The 24,445-nt window shown below is 43.6% G+C and overlaps 3 protein-coding genes across 3 annotated transcripts in view; 2 read left to right on the forward strand and 1 right to left on the reverse strand.

Annotated features, from left to right (window-relative positions):
• Positions 1–784: 784 nt before the first annotated feature.
• On the forward strand, positions 785–13,041 carry LOC134079658 (alpha-amylase-like). The gene is made up of 10 exons (XM_062535748.1): positions 785–952; positions 1,490–1,636; positions 2,152–2,349; positions 2,586–2,816; positions 3,222–3,355; positions 3,483–3,605; positions 4,129–4,228; positions 11,231–11,352; positions 12,510–12,635; positions 12,852–13,041. Exons 1-10 carry the CDS (start codon positions 785–787, stop codon positions 13,039–13,041), a joined length of 1,539 nt encoding a protein of 512 aa, XP_062391732.1.
• Positions 13,042–18,253: 5,212 nt separating this feature from the next.
• mrpl22 (mitochondrial ribosomal protein L22) lies at positions 18,254–20,290 on the reverse strand. The gene is made up of 7 exons (XM_062535750.1): positions 20,245–20,290; positions 20,100–20,142; positions 19,807–19,942; positions 19,424–19,489; positions 19,131–19,208; positions 18,910–18,979; positions 18,254–18,550 (listed from the first exon to the last, which is right to left on the reverse strand). The coding sequence occupies exons 1-7, from the start codon at positions 20,270–20,272 to the stop codon at positions 18,342–18,344; spliced, it is 630 nt and encodes a 209-aa protein (XP_062391734.1). The 5' UTR covers positions 20,273–20,290; the 3' UTR covers positions 18,254–18,341.
• Positions 20,291–20,583: 293 nt separating this feature from the next.
• Positions 20,584–24,445, forward strand: part of gemin5 (gem (nuclear organelle) associated protein 5) — a 41,313-nt gene continuing 37,451 nt past the window's right edge. Inside the window, exons 1-5 of the mRNA XM_062537241.1 lie at positions 20,584–20,805; positions 20,940–21,094; positions 21,516–21,697; positions 22,694–22,854; positions 23,451–23,546. Coding sequence (XP_062393225.1) covers positions 20,664–20,805; positions 20,940–21,094; positions 21,516–21,697; positions 22,694–22,854; positions 23,451–23,546 — 736 coding nt within the window. The 5' untranslated portion in view covers positions 20,584–20,663. The remainder of the gene's footprint in view (positions 20,806–20,939; positions 21,095–21,515; positions 21,698–22,693; positions 22,855–23,450; positions 23,547–24,445) is intronic.

Genomic DNA, 24,445 nt, shown 5'->3' on the forward strand with positions numbered 1-24,445 from the left:
GTTTTATTTCAGTGTTCAAAAGGGTTTAACAACTAACCTACATTTCTCGCCTTAAATGTGAGAGTAGCCTTGAGTTCTGTCAGGACCACTTGGGTCAAAGATACATAAAGCCAATTATATTTTGTATTTGGCGGTATGGCTCTGTTCAGAGGAAGTTCCCTGTCTTTCCCTGTGCTCCATGGAAAGCCTGACAGGGAACAGCAGCATCCTCAGGGGACTACTCTATTCTCCCCGAACAAAGCACGCAACAACGACAATATGTCATTATTTTAAGTTGATCACTTTAAGGTGGAGCTGGGGAGGAAGTGGGTTGCAAAGCAGCAAGCAGAGAAAGCAATGCAGACTGACACAGCTTAAATAAGGCGCCCTTATGAGAGAGACTACTTGCAAGCGAATGAAACGATCAGCTGAGTTTGGCATAGCCAATAAGAAACTGACAGCTGACTGCGAGCTTGACCACGCAGCCTGCCAGAACGCAGAGTGCTTGATGCGGCCTGCCAGAACGCAGAGTGCTTGATGCGGCCTGCCAGAACGCAGAGTGCTTGACGCGGCCTTCCAGAACGCAGAGTGCTTCCCATGGTTCAACTCCACTTTGATGAGGGGAGTTGAACCATGGGAAAGGGGGTGACAGCCCACACCTGACCCAAAGATAAGACATCTTTTGAGGTATGGTCTGCACTCTGCAGGTGATCTTGGATTGGTGGCGCAGTGACGGCCGCCACACATATATACCTGAGGAGAGACCCCAGTGCTTTGCTTGATTTCTCTCGGCTGAATGAAGACGATGAAGCTGCTGATTCTGACTGCCATCCTGGGGCTCTGCGCTGCCCAGCACAACCCCCAGACCAAGCACGGCCGCACCGCCATCGTCCACCTGTTTGAGTGGCGCTGGGCCGACATCGCCGCAGAGTGTGAGCGCTACCTGGGGCCAAACGGCTTTGGAGGAGTTCAGGTGAGGGATGAAGCAGGTGGTTTATGGGGTTACCATGGCAGCAGGATAGAGTTCCAGATCCTTCCAGATGTTCAGTGTAAATCTGTACTGCTAAATGATAAATGATATTTATTTTGGGTCTTGGCCTATTTTGCCTCCTTGGGTTTTGCTTGGCTGGGACTATGAGCTATATTTATTGATGTGTAGGGTGATGTCACTTTCCTGCACTTAATTCTATTGCATTTCTACTCACATGTGTATACTGTGATGCTACTTAAAGAGGAACTATGCAGGATTGGCGATTTCATCTCTGGTTTCGGTTTCGTTTTTCGTTTTCGCTCGTTTTATGCTTGCATTTTCTCTGCAGAGCTTCCCCGACAGCTTTAGCGTGTATATTTATACATGTATAGGCTATATTTAAATATATAAATTGCAAGCGTGGTTATTCGTCTCAGACTTCCAGATGTAAACAAGGAGCGATCGTCTCCTGCAGAAAGTTGCATAGGGTCTCTTTAATGCCCGTAAGAAGTAGCCAAGCGTGTGTGTCTGTTCTCCCAGATCTCCCCTCCCCATGAGAGCATCGTGGTGAACAGCCCCTGGAGGCCGTGGTGGGAGCGCTACCAGCCCATCAGCTACAACCTGTGCTCCAGATCAGGCAACGAGAACGAGCTCAGGGACATGATCACCAGATGCAACAACGTTGGGGTAAAGACAAAACACCACACACAGACCACTCAAATCACTCATCCAGTGTGTAGAATACATGTGTGTGTACGATCCTTAGACAATGTAATATGTCAAAAACAGTAAACAAACCAGTATACCATTGCTTTTACTAAGATGTGTTTCTATTTCTGCATTGGTGAGGTTGTTAGTGTTAAAATAACATTTATCTTGGTGGCTGTCAACATAATCTCCAAAGCCTTAACTCCAAACTTGCTCTCTTTCTGCTGTTTGTTAACATGTGTAGATCTCCATAACATGTTCACATTAAATACCCTATGCTGTGTTCATGCTGTTTGCTAACATTTGTAGATCTCCATAGAGCCTTCATCTCAACTGCCCCAATATGCTGTCTTCCTCCTGTTTGCTATCATGTGTAGATCTCCTTCATTTCAACTGCCCCGATATGCTCTCTTCCTCCTGTTTGCTAACACGTGTAGATGTCCTTAACATGTTCAGGTTAAATACCCCAATATGCTGTGTTCATGCTGTTCCAGGTGAACATCTACGTGGACGCCATCATCAACCACATGTGTGGCGCGGGGGGAGGGGAGGGACAGCACTCCAGCTGTGGCACCTGGTTCAGCGCCAACAGGAAGGAGTTCCCCTCCGTGCCCTACGGCCCCTGGGACTTCAACGACGGCAAATGCAGGACTGGCAGCGGCAACATCGAGAACTACGGGGATGCCAATCAGGTAGAGTGCAGATGCCAGCTCAGGTGCAAGACATGCCAATGAGGTACAGAGTACGTATGCCAGTTCAGATGCCAGGAACTCTGGTTCTTATGCTAGTTCAGATGTCATGTTTTCATTTTTATATCACAATCTGCAGTCTCATGAGCTATACCAGTATCAGTCACTATTATTTTTAGTCATTATCTACTCATGTTTTAGCCTGGTAGTAAACCAGACCTTGGAATCTTTCCCTGTAGGTGAGAGATTGCCGTCTGGTGGGTCTTCTTGACCTGGCTCTGGAGGAGGACTATGTTCGCCAGAAAGTGGCCAACTACATGAACAAGCTGATCGACATGGGCGTGGCCGGTTTCAGGGTGGACGCCTGCAAGCACATGTGGCCTGGAGACCTGAACGCCGTCTTCAGCCGTCTGCACAACCTCAACACCAGGTGGTTCTCCGGAGGCTCCAGACCCTTCATCTTCCAAGAGGTAAACCACAAACACACACCAGGGGCTTAGCTTCAGAGATATAGAAAAATTAGAAGTCACCAAAACCAGCTGAAGTGTGCACAATATAGTAAATTGTTCGATAAGTGTGAAGCCTCTGTCCTTGGGCCAATCGACAGATGACACGTCAATGGAACATGACAATGGAAACTCAGCCAAGCAGTGGTATGGATTTCTGTAATACACCTTAACTATCTGGAGTTAGGACAAGAACACTGGCTCAGGAGGGGCTGTTCTGAAGGCCTAATGACTTTTTTCTGAAATCAGAGCCTAAACATAGTTAACATGGTAACTGAACAGATAAGATAGGGTTTGAGGGTTAGGAAGTTTCTGTAATACGGCTCCTGGAGCACTGTTAGTAACTAATGCCTGCTTTTTTACCTGCAGGTTATTGACCTTGGTGGAGAACCCATCAAAGCCCATGAATACTTTGGGCTGGGCAGAGTCACTGAATTCAAGTATGGCGCCAGGCTGGGGGGAATCATGCGCAAGTGGAATGGAGATAAGCTGTCCAACATGAAGTAAGTCAATAAGACTCTAAAACACATGTGGACTGAGCAGTGAGAAAGCTGTGTGATAACTGTGGAGTAGCTATCGGTGAGGTTTCTGTAATGTTGTTGTAATGTGTTTGTTGTGTTTTTACCTCAGGAACTGGGGTGAGGGTTGGGGCATGATGCCATCAGACAAGGCGGTGGTGTTTGTTGATAACCATGACAACCAGAGGGGACACGGTGCCGGGGGAGCCTCCATTGTGACCTTCTGGGACTCCAGGTAAGGGAGACACTACTGAGGAGTTAAAGGTTGGGTACGGAATTCGCAATAACGGCCGGCAGATTTTGAACATATACAGCTCAAGTCCCTCCCTCCATGGACGCACATTCATGCACGAGCGAGAATTCCGATGCGCGAGAGCGAGCAGGCTAAATGAAATGCCAGCCTGGCGTCTACAGCACATATGAGCTCTAGTCTCCATACAATCAATCGCTCACATCAACTCCCCCAATTACATTCTTTATTCACCTCCAAAGGGTTGTAGGTAATAGTTCCACAAATCAGACAAGGTAGATCATTTTATAGCCTAGCTGATAGCCTAGCTTCAGTAGCCATAGGTGTGTATATTTGAACAGAATCTGGTTTGGTTCTTACCAGGGCGTTTATCTCCTGAAATATTCCATACCCTACCTTTAAGCCTCAAAACATTGCTAAAATGGCAGGTTGCCTCCTTGCTAGACAAGATTATTCCGTAGAGCTCCATGCTGTTCACCTTCCAATATGAACTCTTTTCTGTCCTCAGGCTTTACAAGATGGCCGTAGGCTTCATGCTGGCCCATCCCTATGGGTTCACCAGAGTGATGTCAAGCTTCCGCTGGGACCGTCGCATTGTGAATGGAAAGGTACTCTGCTGCCCTCATCTACTCCTGTGTAATCGAGTACTGAGCATATTCTCCTCTCCTGCTCTCTTGAGATGAGTTGCTACAGTGTAGCCCTGCTATAGCGTAGCCCTTACTCTTGCTATCTGCTACAGTGTAGCCGTTACTCTTGCAATCTGCTATAGAGTAGCCCTTGTTATCTGCTACAGTGTAGCCCTGCTAGTAGTAGCCCTTACTCTTGCTATCTGCTATAGTGTAGCCCTGCGAGTAGTAGCCCTTACTCTGCTATAGTGTAGCCCTGCTATAGTCTAGCCCTTACTGTTGCTATTTGCTATAATGTAGCCCTTACTCTTGCTATCTGCTATAGTGTAGCCCTTCAGAATCAGAAGCACCTGGCCAATACCGCTGATTCTGAATCTGATTACTCTTGCTAGCTGCTGCCCTGCCCTGCTGTAGAGTAGCCCTTCCTCTTGCTAGCTTCTTCTTCTTCTTCTTCAGTGGTTTTTATTGGCAGTTTGCAGGCTTGGTGCATTACCGCCATCTACAGGACTGAGGTGTGATCATACTAGACTTTCAGAATATGACTAGTATAGGGTGTTGATTAAACAAACAAACAAACAAACATAACCAAACAAAACAAAAAAAATAAAAATAAAACAAAACCAAAAAAGGCTACAGTCTTTTTGCAAGCTGTGTCATTATCAGGAACTCTATGACTGCCTTGGTTATGGATTGGCTCGCAGGCTGGCTCAACAAGCTGCTTAGTGTGAGTGAGTTGTTTGTCACTCTTTTCAGATGTTCTCTCTCCTCACAATGCTGCCTACATGTCAGGAGCACATGCTGTACAGTCTCTGCTTCTCTACAGTGTGGGCACATTCCACTCCCATGCTTCCCTATTATATGTAGGCTACTGTTCAGTCCTGTGTGACCTATTCTAAGCCTGGTGAGCCAAGTTTCTTCCTGTCGTGACAGTGAGGTGATTTTCTTGCCTGTGACCGCTTGCTGGATCCCATATAAATGCCTGCCTTTCACCCCATTATCCCATTCGTCCTGCCAAAGTTTCTGAACACCATCTTTAATTATTGTTTTGATTTCTGATTTGCTGAGTGAGACCTGAACTTCTACTTCCTCTGATTGAAGTGCTTCCTTTGCCAATGTGTCTGCTTTCTCATTGCCCTCAATACCTGTGTGTGCTGGAACCCAAGTGAACTGTAAAACAAGTTTTTGCTGAGTGATTCTAAAAATAGTCTGATGAGCTTCATCTAACAGGTCTTGTCTACCTGTAGACTTCCCAGACTGTATGCTGACAAGGGAGGACATAGAGTCTGAACAGATAACTGATTTGTATGGCTTGACTTCCTCTACCCACTGTAATGCCATTATGATGGCCATCATCTCTGCAGAGAAGATTGCGATATGGTCTGGGGTTCTTTTTTGCATTGTGACACTATGCTTGGGAATATATACAGCCACCCCTGTTTTACCAGCTGGCTCTTTGGATGCATCTGTATATATTTGTACGTAGTCGTCATACATGGCTTCTAAATACTGTTGAATGCTTTGATAAACTCCTGATTTGGTGACATTTTTGGTTTCTAGATTGACAACAGGAGAGTGGAATAACCATGGTGGGATTGTACTCAGGGTGATGGTTTTGCTGCAAGGTATAGCACTGATTCCCATGTCATCAGCCTCTTTGTTGCTGTTCCACCCAAAACTGCCCTTTACTGTACGGCCATATTCCCAGCATTCTTCTAACACCTGTTTTGTAGGATGTGAAGCTTCATGCCCTTGCAAGTTTACCCAGTATGTCAGAGAAAGTTGTAGTCTTCTAAGATGTAATGGCATCTCTCCTACCTCCACTTGCAGTGCTGGGATGGGTGAAGTTCGGAAGGCTCCACAGCACAGCCGGAGAGCTTTGGCCTGCACCCTGTCCAGTTCAGCCAGTGTAGTTTTTGCAGATGATTTATATACTGTGCATCCATAATCAAGTGCTGAGCGGATTATTGCAATATAAATTCTTTTTAAGGAGAAACCTGTCGCCCCCCAGCTGTACCCTGAAAGACACTTCATAAGGTTGATTGCTTTCTTACACTTGCTGACCATTTTCTGAACATGGCTCTTAAAATTGAGCTTACTGTCAAACCACACACCAAGATATCTTAAATCACTGACCTGTTTGAGAGATTGTCCATAAATCTTCAGTTCTAGTGTGGGTTTAGCCCTTTTCTTAGTAAAACAAATATATTGAGTCTTTTCCACTGAGAGATGGAACCCCCATTCAAATGACCATTTCCCAACTTGACTTATTGCTGTTTGCATTCTTTGCTGTAGGCTGTTGACATTACGGCCCCTTACCCACAATGCCCCATCATCTGCATATAAAGCTCTACTGATATCCTGACTCACTCCATCAAAGACATCATTTATCATTATATTAAACAGAATAGGACTACATACGCTTCCTTGTGGTGTACCATTTTCTATTGTGTATGTGTCTGAAACCTCTGACCCTACCCTGACCTCTATGGTTCTATCCTTTAAAAAATCTTTAATCCAATTGAACATTTTACCACCTATTCCCATTTTGTTCAACTTAATTAAAAGACCTTCTTTCCATAACATATCATAGGCCTTCTCTATGTCAAAAAAGGTTGCCAATACATATTCTTTGTTGCCTTGTGCCTTACGTATCTCATTCTCTAGGCAAACTACAGGATCCATAGTTGTCCTGCCATTACGGAACCCACTCTGATATGGTGTGATCAGTCCTCTGCTCTCTAAGTTATACACCAACCTTTTAGTGATCATCCTCTCCATGAGTTTACATAAGTTTGATGTTAATGCTATTGGTCTGTAACTTTTGACATTAGTTTTATCCTTGCCTGGTTTCCCTACAGGGACTATTACAGAGTGCTTCCATCCAATGGGCAGTTTTCCTTGCTCCCATATTTTGTTGTATAGTACTAGGATCTCATGTTTCGCCATATCAGATAACTCTTCAATCATTTTGTAACATACTCCATCTTTCCCTGGTGAGGTGTTCTTAACGCTTGTTAAAGCTCTTTTAAGTTCAAACATTGTAAACTCTACATCTAGTGAACTCTCACCCCCCACTTTCGTCCCCAGCATATCCTTGTTTCCTTCAATAGTCCTCATCCTTTTAGAAAGTTCCTCACTAGAGAGGTTCTGGGAGCTATGTATCTTTACAAATGATCTCGCAAGCATCTCAGCTTTTTCTCTACTGGTTACTGCTTCAGTGTCATTATCTTTCAATATTGGTAGAGAGAAATCCCTTCTTATGCCTCCCATCTTTCTGATCATTCCCCATATGTCTTTAACTTTTACCTCTGACCCAATATTACCACAAAAATCTCTCCAATATTTCCTTTTAGTTTCTCTTATGCTTCTTTTGGCATTAGCTTGTGCTTTTTTATACTCCATTAGATTTTCATATGAATGGTTAGATTTAACAGTTTTAAAGGCTTTATTCCTGTTCTTAACAGCCTCTCTGCACTCATCAGACCACCATGGTACCATTTTCTTAGTTTTTACCCCAGATGTTTTACCTATTGTTTCTTCTGCCGCTTCATGTATTATGCTTATAATCATACTATTCCGTTCCTCAATGTCATCACTGACTTTCGGCATGGTTCCAATTAATTTGCAGCTTGCTTTGAAATTATACAACCCCCAATTAGCCTCTCTCATTTTCCATCTTGGGATCCCGCTTTCCTCAAAGCTTATACTTTGATTTCTTATTTTTAACCAGACAGGGTAGTGGTCACTGCCCATAGTATTGTCACTACTCACATCCCATATGCAAGTACCTGCTAGTTGTTGTGATACAAAAGTAAGGTCAATTGCTGATTCTGCACCATGAGCTGCATCATACCTAGTACCTCTTCCATCATTTAGACAAACTAATTGATTGTCATCCATAAACTCCTCAATGACATGCCCATTTCCATCTGTTCTAGCACTTCCCCACAATGTGCTGTGTGCATTAAAATCTCCACATACTATTACCTTAAAGTTTCCCAATTCACATATATTCTCCAACCTTTCTATGGTTATTCTTTGGCAAGGGTTATAAAAATTAACTACTCTGATTTTGGTTTTGTTAACCCATACCTCCACTATAACTACTTCAAGCTCGTCATTACTGTTGACAGCTCTATAGTTAATACCTTGTTGGATGAAGGTGACAACTCCCCCCCCTACAGCAGATGATCTATCCTTGCGTACAGCTGTATACCCATATATAATAAAGTCAAGTGAAGGTTTTAGCCAAGATTCTTGAATGCAAATTATGTTTGGTTTCACTGGTTGCTCTTGAATGTGCTCTTTTAACTCTTGACCATTGGCAATTAGACTCCTAGCATTCCATTGTAGAATGGTTAGCATCATTATACTGATTCTCCACATGTTGACTGTGAGTCTGATATCCCTGATATAAGAGTTGCATTAATGAGCTCAACAGACAGCTCTTCCATTTCCAAGTACTTTTCTGCTGCTTTTGCAATTATTTTAGTTCTCTCCGTTCTGCTACACGCTTGGGCCGAACAGTTGATGATTTCTACCATAAACGCTACAAACTTTCTCTTTTCCACTATGAGTGTGTCCCTTGTAACATTGCAGTATCTATGTACGTTTTGCACTGGGGATTGAGTCATAGGTGCTGCTCTGCTGTTGTTATCAGTAGCCTTTACCTTTTTGATTGCCTCAGAGTACGTAAGCTTTTCTTTTACCTTCACATTCTGAATTTGAACCGCTCTTTTATGTGTATCACATCCTTTGTATGCCGCACTGTGCTCTCCTCCGCAGTTACAACATTTGATTTTAGCCCCTCTCTCACATTTACCATACTCATGTTCCCCCCCGCATTTAGCACACCGGAGTTTACCTTTACATGCTGCTGCAATGTGCCCAAAACGCTGACATTTAAAGCATCTCATAGGTGGTGGGATATATGGCCTTACCATATAGCTGACATACCCAATTTTAATTCTCTCAGGAATACTATCCTCTTCTAGAGTTAACAACACAGACAGGCTAGGCCCCTTAACCCCATCTCTTGTATACGGTAGGCGCTTAACTCTCGCTACTCGTACTCCTCTGACATTGACCTTAATTTGTTCTTCAGTTATCTCAGTTGACACTCCAGAAATTACACACATAGCCTTCCCTCTCTCTTCCCATACTTGTGGTTTAACCTCCTTCCCAAGCAGTGCTTTACACTTCATTAATCCATGTTGTTGATCTTTATCTCTACATATAACCAATAGGTTCCCATCTCGTAAGGTTTTAACAAACTGTACGTCACCTACCAGTTTGTGAATAGCTTCACTAATCTTCAAAGGATTTACCGTACAAGGAGATTGAAATCGCAGAATAACTTTAATTTCAGCTCTTTGCTTTTCCTCTCCCCTTTCCCCATCTGATTCGTTTTGCTTTCTTTTCTTTCTTTTCCGATTCGTCGTTCTCCATTCTCCGTGGTTCCAATTTCCCTCGTCCGCATCCAACTCGTCTACCTCAATCCCACTTCCTCCTTCCACCTCACTTCCTGAGCTTCCCGGATCACACCTCAGTCCTCCTGACTCAGCCATTGGCCTCCCCCTCTTGCTAGCTGCTGAGTTGATTCAATAGTAGGCCTATGTCTGTGTGTGTACCTGTCTTTTTTTACATTACATTACATTAGGCTGACGCTTTTTAACCAAAGCGACTTACAGTACAACATGATAAAACATTTAAGCTTTTAAGAGCACTTCTAACATCAATAAAAAAAAACACAATAAGTGCATCAATGAGTGCAATTGTCTGTAGTAGTGCTATGAGAGGAGATGTTCTCTGAAGAGCTGGGTTTTCAGAAATGTTTTGAAGATGGCTATGATGTCCCTGCTCTAGTGGAAACAGTGCGTTCCACCAACGAGGGACGACAGATGAGAAAAGTTTGGATTGACCTGATCGTGCTGGCGGAAGAGCTAGACGTCGCTCGGCTGAGGAGCGCAGCGGTCGTGTGGTAGCATATGCCTGTATGAGAGCCCTCAAATAGGTGGGAGCAGAGCCGGAGAGACCGTTGTAGGCAAACGTTAGAGTCTTGAATTTGATGCGGGCGGCCAGCGGTAGCCAGTGTAGTTGGATGAGCAGTGGGGTGACATGCGCCCTTCTGGGTTGCATTCTGGATAATTTGAAGGGGTTTTACAGCGCAGGCTGGGAGACCTGTCAGGAGGGCATTACAGTAGTCAAGTCCAGAGATGACTATTGCCTGTACCAGGAGTTGGGTAGCATCTTGAGTAGGTCCTGATTTTCCGTATGTTGTATAGTGCGTAGCAACACGACTCGGCTACTGACGCTACATGATCGGAGAAGGTTAGTTGGTTGTCGAACGTTTCTTGCAGTCCTGGTAGGTGCAACAGACAAGGAGTTGATTTTGATGTTGATGTCATGATGTATTGTAGGTTTGGCTGGGAGGACCAGCAATTCTGTTTTAGAGGGGTTTAGCTGGAAGTGGTGTGCCTTCATCCATGTTGATATGTCTGAGAGGCAGTTTGAGATTTGTGTCGAGACCAAGGGGTCATCCGGTGGAAAGGACAGATAAAGCTGTGTGTCATCAGCATAGTATGGGGGTCATCCCTATGTTCCCCAGGACCCTGTAGAATAGAACCCCTTTTTTGGTCAATTTAAAAAAGTGTCCTACAGTATGTGCCCCGCTTTTCCCAAAAAGGGTCCTATGTTCCCCGTTATGTATTGCCGCCATATTTTAAATGAGCGTCCTGTGAGGTAGGATTCAAACCAGGAAAGAGCTGAGCCAGAGATGCCCATGTCTGAGAGTATAGCGAGAAGGATGCTGTGATTTACCGTGTCAAAGGCAGCTGATAAGTCAAGCAGAATGAGCACTGATGACTGAGCGTTTGCCCTGGCCTCCTTTAAGGCTTATGTTACGGTATGTGTTTGTGTGCTTGTGTCCATCTATGTGTGTGTGTGTGTGTGTGTGTGTGTTTGTATGTGTGTGTGTTCTCCCAGGACCAGAACGACTGGATGGGCCCTCCCAGTCATGGCGATGGAACCACCAAGCCCGTCCCAATCAACCCCGACTCCACCTGTGGAGACGGCTGGGAGTGTGAGCACAGGTGGCGCCAGATCAAGTGAGACACACACACACACACACACACACACACATTCACACACACATACACACACACACACAAACACACACACTAGGGTGACCATACGTCCGGATTTCGGGAGGACAGTCCGGTTTTCGTGCCCTTTGTCTGGACCTCTCTCATGTGTTTTTTTTTACCCGAAATTACGACAAAAGGGAAAAAATGAGGATGCACGAGAGACAAAGGGCACGAAAACTGGACTGTCCTCCCGAAATCCGGACGCATGGTCACCCTAATACACACACCTGTGTAAAGATACAGCTGCCAGTGACAGGCCTTGCACCTGACACATTCCTGCTTTCAATTCATAATGTTATACAATAATGACTTTTATGAGCCTTAAATAATCAGCTTGTGGCTTAGAAACTCGTTACTCTTAAAGGGATAATCCGGAGTGAAATGCACTTTAGATCAATTTTTCGGACTATTGGGAGTACATACGTTGAGTTGACACCAAAATCATGTCATTCGGATGTATTTTGAGAAAGTTCGAGCTCACTGTTTTTAGCCAAAACTCGTTGACCGGGGCAAGTCCTTTCGCCGCTACAAAACGCTATTTTCATACCTCTTCTACTGTTCCAAACAACACTACACTTACGTGGTAGTGAGTAGAGGATCCCTTAAGCCAAACCGAAGTATCCCCACGTCTTTATGTGGTCGGATAGAGAGTCCAGAATGAATTTAATCGAGTCAGTACCTTTCCGTAAATGTTAATAAAGTGTTGTTTTAGCGTTGTCAGCTGCAGCAGCGACATTTCCGGAAAGGTACTGACTCGATTAAATTTATTCTGGACTCTCTATCCGACCACATAAAGACGTGGGGATACTTCGGTTTGGCTTTAGGGACCCTCTACTCACTACCACGTAAGTGTAGTGTTGTTTGGAACAGTAGAAGAGGTATAAAAATAGCGTTTTGTAGCGGCGAAAGGACCTGCCCCGGTCACTTCCAGGCTAACGAGTTTTGGCTAAAAACGGTGAGCTCGAACTTTCTCAAAATACATCCGAATGACATGATTTTGGTGTCAACTCAACGTATGTACTCCCAATAGTCCGAAAATTTGATCTAAAGTGCATTTCACTCCGGATTATCCCTTTAACGTTTAGTTACTTCCTAACGTGAGCTCTTGGTCATCTCAGAAACATGGTGGCTTACCGTAACGTGGTGGATGGTCAGCAGTTCTCCAACTGGTGGGACAACGGGAACAACCAGATCGCTTTCGGACGTGGAAACCGCGGATTCATTGTTTTTAACAATGATGACTGGTGAGTTGGCCTGATATCAGTGATGTTAATCCAGTATAATGTGCTTTTATTCAATACAGTATCTATAATACAATATAACACCAAGGGCATTTGGTGGAACAGTCCACAATCACTGATTTTGTCCCGGATAATGTTGTATTCACATAGCTATGATTTTATACTCTTCACACTGGACATGCAAGACATCCCATAATGATCAGCTTGGTTGCTCCACAGGAACCTGGACATGACTCTGAACACTGGTCTCCCTGGAGGCACCTACTGTGATGTCATCTCTGGTCAGAAGGATGGCGGCAGGTGCACTGGGAAACAGGTGCATGTTGGGGGAGATGGCCGCGCCCACTTCAAAATCAGCAACAAGGATGAGGACCCCTTTATCGCCATCCACGCCAAGTCAAAGCTGTAGAAGCCTCACACGGATCTCAAGTCTTTCATACATACATGATATTCAATACAGACGCTAACATGTAAAGGACCATATACATTTCCTGACAACATAACGTGATTTTCCACCATTTTTGGAAATAAGCTAATTTTCCACCTCCCCTCGAGCAGAACAATTGATATGTACCTTTTACCCGTTCATCCAGCCATTCTGTGAGTCTGGCGATACAACTTTTCAGCCTAGCATAGATCATTGAATCGTATTAGACCATTAGCATCTCGCCTGCTAGCATCATGCTTAAAAGTGACTAAGATTTCTGGTAATTTTCCCATTTAAAACGTATCTCTTCTCAAGTTAGAAAGTGCAACAAGACCAACTGAAATTGAAACCTGCAGTTTTTCGTGGCTGATTTGGCATGGAACTACACTCTCATCTGGCGTAATAATCAAGGAAAGTGCAAACGTACCATGGGTGATATTGTTTTGCTCGACGGGAGGTGGAAAATGAGCTTATTTCCAAAAATGGCAGAATATCCTTTTAACATCTGCACTTGCATTTATACAACAACAAAGGCAAGGACCTGATAAGTCCGATGTGTCGAGTCAAAACTGTAAAAGTCACAACTGTAAAAGACATAACTGTATAAGAGTCACAACTGTAAAAGACATAACTGTAAAAGTCCAAATAGCGGTCGTCCAGATTTGGTCTTGGACCGACGGACGTAAGACATGATCCGTACGTTCATCAGACGTCTAATGCTTAGTGGGTAGTGACCTTGACCTGACCCTCTTGCCTTCTTATGTGCAATATCGGCTCTAATTAGTTAATAATGGAGTAATGGAGTAAACGCGTGGTTCAGAAGCCAGCTGATGTGGCTTATGATTGTCCACAGAGAAATGATACCTCGCTGAGACACATTCTGTCGTGACCTGATATGATATATTTTATGTAGAATACATAAAATACTGTAAATGGAAGTACAGTACATTTACTGTAAAAAAATGTTTTCTTATTGTTGCCAGTAAGTTACTGTAAATTTTACGGTAATATGTTTACAGTGTGTGTGACAGAAACTGTGTGACAGGGCTCCCTTGCAAAAGAGACTAAAGGTCTCAATGGGACTTCACCTGGTTAAATAAAGGTCAAATAAAAAATAAAAATAGTGTGTGTACATGTGTTTGTACCGTACATGTGTGTGTTGGGGGAAGGGGCTGATTTATTGTTTTGAGGCCTGAAGACACTGTCAACCATTTCCTGATGCGTGATAAACCCCACTGAAGCATATAGACCCCCATTCTGCTCTGCTCAAGGAGAGAGGACAAGGTCTGCTTGCAGTGAGCTGCTTGTGAGTTTGACTGTAATATTAATGTGTATTTATGATAACATATGAACTGTTTTTTGTAAATCACTGTGTGTCACAATAAGATAGGAGTAAAAAGTTGAGTGTGTTTACGATAATGCTTGAAGTGTTTTGGGCACCTGTAATTCACTGTGTCACAATAAATAAAAAAAGAACAAACATGTTATCAAGGCCAGTTAACGTTACCTGCAATTGAATTAACCAAAGTGGCAAGTGTAAAACAATCAAGCTAAGCAAAGTGAATATGATCAGGCCAGTGTACGATGCAAAGTGAATCTTGTGATCAGGCCAGTGTGCAATGCAAAGTGAATATGATTAGGCCCGTGCACAATGCTTCGGCCAGTTGTCCAGTCAGTGTACGTGTTTGCTAGTCCTCTGCTCTGCTGTCCAGGTTCTCTGAAGACTCATCATGAACATGCGGCTCCTGCCGGGTCTGCTGGTGATCCTCCTGTGTGTCTCTGGACTGAGCCTAGACATGGGGAGAAGACCAAGACCAAAACCAAAACCAGACCAGCGATACAACAAGTTTGTTGACCAACACATTAAACATGCAATGACTAAAGACCAATGCACTCAAATTATGAAAAAGAGGATAGTCTTCCATACAACAAATTCATGCAAAAAAAGAAATACTAGCCTCTGAAAAGGAAGTGAAAGCAGTCTGTAATAGAGATGGAATGCCATATAGTTTGGAAAGATGAAAAGTAAAAGAAAGTTTCACATCATCGATTGCAAATTCCAGGAAGGAAAGCGCCAGAGTTGTCAGTATGTGGGCTGTCAAGGTCACCTGTATATCATAATCAAGTGTGATGATCACTTACCTGTCCATTTTGAAAGGAGTTTATGAACCAACTTGACTAACTTCAGCACATTCCAGTAACTCAGCGGTTCTCAAAGTGTGGGGCAGGCCACACTTCACTAGTGGGGAATAGAGACATAACAGGTGAGGTGCAACTAGACGAAATTCGTTTTTGTGCCTATCTTTTATAATATCTCTCTTTTTTAAGTGTATTTTTGGGCTTTTGGTATTTCCATGGACAGTGAGGGCAACACAGGAGGTCAGTGGGAGAGAGAGATGAAGTAGGATCAGGAAATGACTGCAAGTGGGATTTGAACCTGGGTCCCCGTGTGCACTGTGTGTGGTACGAGTGGTGACCTGCTGATGCAAAGATGTACCACTTACGTTCTTTGTTATTGTTTTCTTTACTATTCGTTTGTATTTAGTCATAACTAGCCTACTACTGTTTGATGTGTGTAATACTTGTTAAAGAAGAAAGTAATGTTTAAGTGAAGTGTACAGTAAAGCTTTTTCAAAGGAAATCTATTGTTTGTTCCATCATTAATCCTCGATCGGAAGCTTTGACAGTCATGGAGGCAGTCCGTGGAGGGAAAATATTTGTCGAGCATGGCGCTTGACAGATCATTTGTACGGCAGTGAAGTGATAGGCCTACATGCTGTCTGAGCATGCAAACTGCTTGTTCACCACAAACACCTAAATGCTGGCGGCCAAAGCATGATTGTTCTCAAAACAAGGTAGGAGACTAAGTGACAGATTTCCTACTCACTGAGTGGAAAATAAACACCTCCATTCAAACATCTCAGTAAAGCAATTCAACAGTTTAATTCCACAAAATGATGGGTTCTATCACGCAACACTGCAACAACGTGCAACATTTAACTCGCACTGCTGCAACAATTCACTATCTTTGGTGTGAATTGCCCTTAGAGTGGAGGGGCATGGGGCAACTATTCAAGCAATGTTGCTAGACAACCACATAACCAGTTCTATGTGTTCTGATTGGATGATTATGAACTTTGCCTACTGATGATGAAAGTTCTTAAGGAACAAATGTTGATCAATATGAATGGAAACATGCCAGAGCCAGTACCTATAGGGACATGGGAACATTGCTCTGTTGCCACGGTTGCCTTCTGTATCATCAGCTGGAGGGTGCTTACTGAACATGGTGGGTGACAGCTCAGATGTTACTAGTCAGTGTTACGCTCTGTATGAGTAAGCAGACTTTGTCTCCACCACGAACACCCTGATGCTGCAGACCAGAGGATGTGGCTGAGCATTGCTCTCAGACATTCTCATTAAACTTTTGTTCTTGAGTGTAGATTGGACCAAGGGAGAAAACATGACTTTGTTTGCTATCTGAATCACACAATCATATTTGTCAACATCTTTTACCTCCGCCAAGGAGGTATTTGTTTTCATCGGGGACCGCCGTTTGTTTGTCTGTCTGTTTGTTAGCAAGATAACTCAAAAGGTGATGGATGGATTTCGATGACAATTTCAGGGAAGGTGAGACATGGCCCGAGGAAGAAACGATTACATTTTGGGAGTGATCCGTAATTCCATCGGGATTCCGGAGGCGTTTATGTATTTAGCTTAGTGGTGTAATGGCATGGTATGGCCACGTGGTGGCGATCTGAATAGTTTAGGTTCAAATGTATGACAACGTAGGAAGAACAAGGCAGGCGGAGGTAGCTGCGCTCTCTGAGTGCTTTTCTAGTTTCATATGAAATGTACATTCTTAATTATTAACTTACCATAAATTATTGTTTTCAAAAACATCCATAACGCCAATGGTATTTGTATGATGTGAATGATAACATCATTTTTTGTGCATTTTTCTCATAAACATTTTTAGAAAATAGCAAATGCTGAAATGTCATGTAATCATTTAAACCATACCATCACATTTTATTGCCGTTATGGACGTGACAATTTTATTTTCCATGGAATTGGTCTGTAACAGTCATATAGGCAGTCAACCAGAACATGTGTCTAGCATGGCGGGTGACAGTTATGGTCAGTGATACGCGCTGTCTGAGTGTGCAAACTGCTTGTTCACCACAAACACCTTGATGCTGGTGACCAAAGCATGATGTCAGAACAAGGTAGGAGACAAAGTGACAAATTTCCCACTCCTTCAGCGGAAAATAAACACCTCCATTTAGACGTCTCTAATTACAGTAAAGCAATACATCAGTTTAATTCAACATAAAATTTTGGCTTTGAACTCTTTAGAATGGTACTCTGATATAAATCATCGCCTCTTGGTCAATGCCACTCTGCGCATGGAATGTTTGGTTTGCGCTATATAACCTTGGTGTTCCATAAAGGAACTGTGACCCTTTCCTTTAGCCTCATTTCCCAATAGCCAAAATCCTGCCCACTGAACGATCATTAGAGTCTGCAGAGTGGTTGTTGAGCATGGTGGATGATAGATAGCTCAGTTGTTACTAGTCAGTGTTGCGTGCTGTTTGAGTAAGCAGACTGCTTCTTCTCCACAAACACCCTGATGCCAACCCATGATAGGTTGTTTTTGATGGTGTATTGTACTGTGTATTTTCGGCAGTGTTTCTGTCAGAAATATTCAGTGCCTGTCTAAATGTTACTCTCAAACCACTGTATGCATCCAATTAGTCTCTCAGTGTGTTTCTCAACACACAGAGATAAACAATCAAACAAGTAGCCCGACAACAAAGTGTTGCAGTAGGTGCTGCAGTGGCACTCTCAGAAGCATGCGCCAGCGCCAGTCAGTGGTTGTGGCAGGATGAGGTCGTTAGTGTGGCTGAGCGACCAAGGTGGTTGGTATGCAGTGATGACTGTGGGACAGAAAACGAATGCACGAACACACTCCACATGTCCAATCTTTAACAAGTGACTTTGCACATTCACATCAACAAATGAACACTACACATTCCCTACAGGGAGCTGTGAGGTTCAAATATCATCTTGACAACATACTGTACAACAAACATAGCTGTCTTTGACTCTGAAATAACAGTGATATTCCAAACTGTGTTAGAATATTGTGAATAGTGTTGAAAGAAATTTGATGTAACTTTAATAACCACTGTGGCTCATAAGAGGTAATCATTTATTCAGTTATTTACATGGGTACACACACACAGACAGACACACAGAGCTGCAGAAGAGAAGCTGAACTAAAGAGACTGAATGACGGTGCGGTTCTTCAGTTCCTGGACATACTCCTTGGCCTGGTCGAAGCCCGTCTGGGTCTCGACCACTGGAGGAGAGCCTTCCACCAGCTTGACGAAGTAATGGCAGTGCACCTTGTCCATGATGCCAAACATCCCTCTTCCATGGTAGCGGAGCCGCTTCAGATACTTGCCCTTGGCGGAGAAGGACTCCGCTGCACAGGGGAGACAGAGGACCCACACGTTAAACATCTGGGAGATACACTTTCTAGTTTTTTGTTGTTGATATAGACTTCAGCTAGCTTTTTCATACCCAAAGATATGAAAATACTATGTGATGAAAATACTAACTACTTGAACGTGGTTAGCTGAAGGAAGCTAAATGCGTTACTCAAATGAGCAAATTATTGGATGATATTTGTATATAGTCATGATATTTCTTTATAACTACGTGTTACAGAAAAAAAAAACACAGGCATAAATTCCCATGGTTCTTTCAAAGCAAACACTTTTTTGTCTATTACCTTTATAAGAAACACAAACAAGTAGCAAAGATACCATTGTGAATGCTTACCAACATACAAATTGGATTTGTATTCAACATTGTGATTCCTTACTGCCATCTCCTGGGCTTCCAGTAGAACCTATGGTGGTAACAAAGAAATCCATTTAGCAATTAAAGAGCAATCAGAAAACTAATACATGTATATAGATAGACTACAAGATTATCTTCTACACAACCTATAGGCTACCGTACCTGACAACACAAAGTCAAAATGGCTTTTGCTTGCTTACCTCCTTCATTATTTTGGCGCCTTTCTTGTCATTGAACTCGAGCTGAGCAACGGCCTGGTCAATGGTCATTCCTCTGATCTGATCAAGCGTGGAAAAAAAAATATGAAATTCACACAAACTAGGGGTTGAGAGAGGTAGATTGACTGAAGACTCACATAATTTATTATGATTTCAAAACCTCAACAACATGAGCAAGGGACTTCATTGAAATCAGCATACAATCAATAAAGAAGAATCCATAATGCTCTACTACATGCCTGTTTTGAAAAAAATGTAATAGATCAACAGCTCACCAGTTTCGCTAAGTACCACATCTTGTCCTTGCTGTATTTGATTTGTCTTCGACAGTGGTGCACCTCCTATTGGGCAAAGTTGCATTTTCATTAAACTGGCGGGGTCACACTAAGAGTTTTTTTTCTATGACAATGACACATAAACATAACTAGGACAGACTATTACAATACAAATTCTTGCATTTCTGCAGTGGCAGGCTGTTGTAGCTATGCAGATTTAGATTGGTATATGGTGTGACTATTTTCATACCAGGGTAACTTTGAACAATTATATATTGTCTTGCTTGATCTCTCGTTTATATATATAAATATAAATAGAGAGAGAGAGAGAGGGGTATATGTGTATATGTATATCAACGCTGTCAGGTAAAAGCTTAGCCTACTGCTGGTCTGCGTGGTTCATCAGCTTGCTGAGGTGGGTAGACGATCAGGTTGTGCCTCTCCCACTTCTTGCGTCCATCGAGGGGTGCACTTGTATGAATACAACATGCAGTCTGTGGCAAAGCCACTCCGCATAATCTGTCATAACCAAACCAATCTATAAGTGAAACTCAGCAGAGTACAGTACTTGATACAAACACAGTGCGCTTATCATAGGTTTAGGCATGTTCTAAAACATGTTAGACAACATTATCAGAGATGGTACTGACGCTTAAGCAAACGAGTTCAGGCTAACCTTGAATGTATCTGTCCAGCAAATCGTCGGAGGACATTGAAACCTGCAAAGATCAAGTGGATGCATGCATTAATGAAGCATATTCAAACACTGAGAGCTACAATTCTGAGCATTTCTTGTATATGAACATTTTAATATGTCTTACCTCCCCCTGTCAATGAGGGAGCAGCCATCTTTGATTTGTCAGGACGTTTTGCTTTACGGCAAGAAGCACACGCGACAGTACGCATTGTACAGCATTCGATGAAGCAATGCAAATGCTGATTGATGTACAGTGAACATGTCCATGAATATATATAATGTAATTATTTATTTATGACCACATTCAAACTGAAAAAATGACATATCTGTCCTCAAATGCAGCGTTGTCAAAGCATATAAGTGTCATCTTATGACACGCAAGGTTTGGTCCTTCTCGGAGTCCGTAGGATAATTACGACAATTGACACAAGTTTACAGTATTTGCGTTGAATTGTCGCGGCGGCATGTGCTGTACATGAACTCTCCTGTATAGTTACTGGAATTCGCACTTGAGTTAATAGATTTATAACACATATTTTCAGAATGCACGAAAGACTTCTGCCAGCCTCTCCGAACTGGTACTGTTCGCGATGTAGCGACACTAACGCTAAAGGAATACTTGGTTTCGGAGCAAGAAATTCAATATACTTAGTGCAAGTGACAGCAACGTCACCAATTATATTGGGTAAGTACCACAGGTGCTAGATCGTTTTTATGTCCTTTGCTCACTTATTTTAACTTTCCTAAAGACAAAACGGCGTGTAAGATAAACGAACTGGTTGGCCAGTTCCACACCATGATGTTTTCTTTCTCTTGCAGGAGAACTAGCTGGTCATAAGGAGAGAGTGTCAGGCTTTGTTTTCAGTCCACACCCCGGAGAAGAGAGTACTTGTGCAAGTACCTCTGATGATAGGACTGTAAAAATCTGGGACATTGAGAAGAGGGTCGTGGTGTCAGAGCATAGCGCCCATGAAGTAAGCTAACTGTTCTCATGCGGTCTTGACATTCTGCTAGTGCACATTTGTCTGTTGAAATCAGCTCTGTATGATAAAATAACTGTACATTCTCCTGTGCACATCCTTATGTTAAAGTGAAGTCCGTATGGTGGACAGTGACTGTATATTCTCCTGTAAGTGCACATCCTTATGTTAAAGTGAAGTCCGTATGGTGGACAGTGACTGTATATTCTCCTGTAAGTGCACATCCTTATGTTAAAGTGAAGTCGGTATGGTGGACAGTGACTGTACAGTATATTCTCCTGTAAGTGCACATCCTTATGTTAAAGTGAAGACCGTATGATGGACAGTGACTGTATAGTCTCCCGAAAGTACAAATCATTGTCTGTTGAGGAGAGGTCAGTAGTATGGCCAGTGACCGTGTGGTTTGTGGTCGCAGCACACCATCACAGCGCTGGACTGGTCTCGGCGGGAGAGGACCCTGGTGGTGACGGGCGATGAGAAAGGGGTGGTCATGTGCTTCTGGCACAACACCATCAACATCCACAGCTTCATGCCACAGCCCCGCGCCATCTTCTGCCTGACCTGCTCGCCACACAACGACAACCACGTCGCCATCGGGTAAGTCACACACACACACACACACACACACACACACACACACACACACACACACACACACACACATACTGTACACACACACACACACACACACACACACACACACAGCTCTATGCCGCAGCTCCATGCCATCTTCTGCCTGACCTGCTCGACCCATATACTGTATGTATATATGGAGAGAGAGAGAGAAAGAGAGAGACAGAGAGAGACAAACATGAGAAGCAAAGCCAATCTGGCAAAACACACACACACTCTCATAGACAGACATACAAACACACATTCGTACACACACACTTGCCATTATTGCATTGGAGACAAGTGGGATTGTGTGTGTGTGGTGAAGGCATCGCTGACCTCATATTCATTGAACTTAATTCTGTTTCAGTCTGTCTTAATTGGTCTGAAAAAATCTTAATTAGTGTTATGGATGTATTCACTGCTGAACCTGCATGATGACATTAATGTCCAGTAATCTCCCTCCTAGTAAATTGCCTTCACTGTGTATTGGTAGCAATTGAAGAAATGTAGTTCACATACATCAGGTCCACTTATGACATACTGTACAGTAGGCCTAAGGGCCCCAATATGGTCCTGCGTCTGTGTCCCGAACACGTGGCGTGTGACGAGAATTGCGTCATCAACATGGCATGTGGGAGGTGATATGTACCTTCCAACGTATGTGACGCGCATCAATGACGCACGTTATCGACGCACGTAAATTTGCACGAAGGTGTAATAGGTTGTATTGGTTGTATTGGGCAACCTTGACCGGGCAACCTTGACCGGGACAAGAAGGAGGCTGTCATTCCCCGCCGTATTCCCCCTCCGGACAATTGCACTCGTTGATGCACTTATTCCTACTGCACTATACGTTTTTAAATGTCAATATTTTTTGTCACTTTCTATTTTATTCACTCTTACTGCACTCACAAATATTATGTGATGTAGTGTAATGAAAAGTTGTGATCGTCGTGGCGTTTTCAACATCTCCTTCAGATACAAAGATGGGCTCGTGGCCGTGATTGACATCAGCAAAAAGGGTGCTATGATCCACCGGCTCCGGGGCCACGACGATGAGATCCATGCCCTGGTCTGGTGCCCCCGGCCGGGGGAGGAGGGCCTGTACAGCCGACCTGAGGATGGGGGAGACGCCAGAGGTTAGTTAAGGGGTGTGTGTGTGTGTGTGTGTGCAGTCTGCGCACGCATGCTTGTGCCCCCACCAGGGGGAGGAGAGCTTGTATAGGCGCCTTGAGTGAGTGTGTGTGTGTGCGTTTGTGTGCGCAGGTATGCTGGAGCGCTTGTATAGGCGGCGTGTGTGTGTGTGCCTAAGTGTATGTTAATTGTCTGATGTTGTGTGTTCAGCCTGTGTGATCTGAGGCTGGTGCGTGTGTATGTGTGTGTCCGACCCAGACGAAGTCATGGAAGCCTTCAAGAGTCTCATACACACACACACACACACACACACACACACACACACACACATACACACACTCTCACACAGCGTTTTGTTACAGACTGGTGGTGTGTGTGAGTGTGTGTACAAGTGCTTGTGTGTTTGTATATCTACGAGTGTGTGTGTGTGTGTGTGTGTGTGTGTGTGTGTGTGTGTGTGTGTGTGTGTGTGTGTGTGTGTGTACACAAGTGTTCCTGTTGTATGACTGAGTGTGTTTGTGTGTGTGTGTGTGTGTTTAGCCTGACTGACTGTGCTGCTCATCTTTGCAACCCCCCAACCCCCCCCCCCCCCTCTCTCCAGGTGCAGCGTTGGCTGAGACAGGTGATGCTGGCTGCTATCTGGCCTCGGGTAGTAAAGACCAGACCGTGCGAATCTGGAGCACAGCCAAGGGCAAAGGTGAGCCAACCAAGCCTGATGTGTTTGTGCGTGTGTTGAGATGGTGGTGTGTGTGTGTGTGTGTGTGTGTGTGTGTGTGTTTCGGTACTCAGAAGGTCTCCAGAGTCTGCTGTCTTTGTGTGTGTATGTGTTTTGGCGCTGAGAAACTTTGCAGAGCCTGATGCGTGTGTTTATGTTCTGAGAAGGTTTGCATACAGAACCTGGTGTGTGTGTGTGTGTTAGGGCTGTCAATCTTCCTCTATTATCCCATTCGAATTTCATTCATTATTATTTTTCTAAATTCGAATTATATTCAAATATTTAATGGTCAATTTTGACTTATTAATATTACTATTTTTCTATCTACTCACACTGTAAAAACTGGCTTAGCCTATGCCACTGCCACTATGACATCGTAGTTGACTTGTTTTAGGCTACGTGATAGCTGTCTTGCTAAGTAAAAATAGCCCTTTTCTGACTGAGAAACATTACATTCACGTTACAGAAATAACCGGCTCAGGGGGATTTCGTAGTGTGAAAGGTAGACGTGTTTTGGTCCCAGGTTGTCTGAAGCCGACTGCAGAACGACTGCTGCCATTTCAGTTAGCTCGTTGGCTAGTTGGCTAGTTAGCTATCATTAGGCAAACATTCCAAAAAGACGTGCTGGCCTTACTGTCAGACAGTTTTGGTAACATACTGTAGCAACAATAAACACTTGACCGAAGCGCTGAGAAAAGGAGGAGGGAGCTCTCACGAGCTCTCAGCAGCACCTAAAGCTGTCGTTTGCTAAATATAGTCAACACTTAAAAAAAAATAACATAAAAAACACACATTCGAATTATCATTTTAACATTCGAATAGTATTAATTGTTTACAAATTCGAATTATATTCGAATGCCGAAATTCGTTCCAACAGCCCT

Source organism: Sardina pilchardus, chromosome 5, assembly GCF_963854185.1.
Source record: "Sardina pilchardus chromosome 5, fSarPil1.1, whole genome shotgun sequence".
NCBI classification, from domain to species: Eukaryota; Metazoa; Chordata; class Actinopteri; order Clupeiformes; family Clupeidae; genus Sardina; species Sardina pilchardus.

What these genes read in the sequence shown, in the direction of transcription:
- LOC134079658 (XM_062535748.1), top strand. Translation starts at nt 785, where the DNA reads ATGAAGCTGCTGATTCTGACTGCCATCCTGGGGCTCTGCGCTGCCCAG. An exon ending in CCAGATGCAACAACGTTGGG is followed by an intron (nt 1,637 to 2,151) that starts GTAAAGACAAAA and finishes ATGCTGTTCCAG; the next exon opens with GTGAACATCTACGTGGACGC. An exon ending in GACCCTTCATCTTCCAAGAG is followed by an intron (nt 2,817 to 3,221) that starts GTAAACCACAAA and finishes TTTTACCTGCAG; the next exon opens with GTTATTGACCTTGGTGGAGA.
- mrpl22 (XM_062535750.1), bottom strand. Translation starts at nt 20,272, where the DNA reads ATGGCTGCTCCCTCATTGACAGGGGGAG. An exon ending in TGTGGTACTTAGCGAAACTG is followed by an intron (nt 19,209 to 19,423) that starts GTGAGCTGTTGA and finishes ACGCTTGATCAG; the next exon opens with ATCAGAGGAATGACCATTGA. An exon ending in GCGCCAAAATAATGAAGGAG is followed by an intron (nt 18,980 to 19,130) that starts GTAAGCAAGCAA and finishes TTACCACCATAG; the next exon opens with GTTCTACTGGAAGCCCAGGA.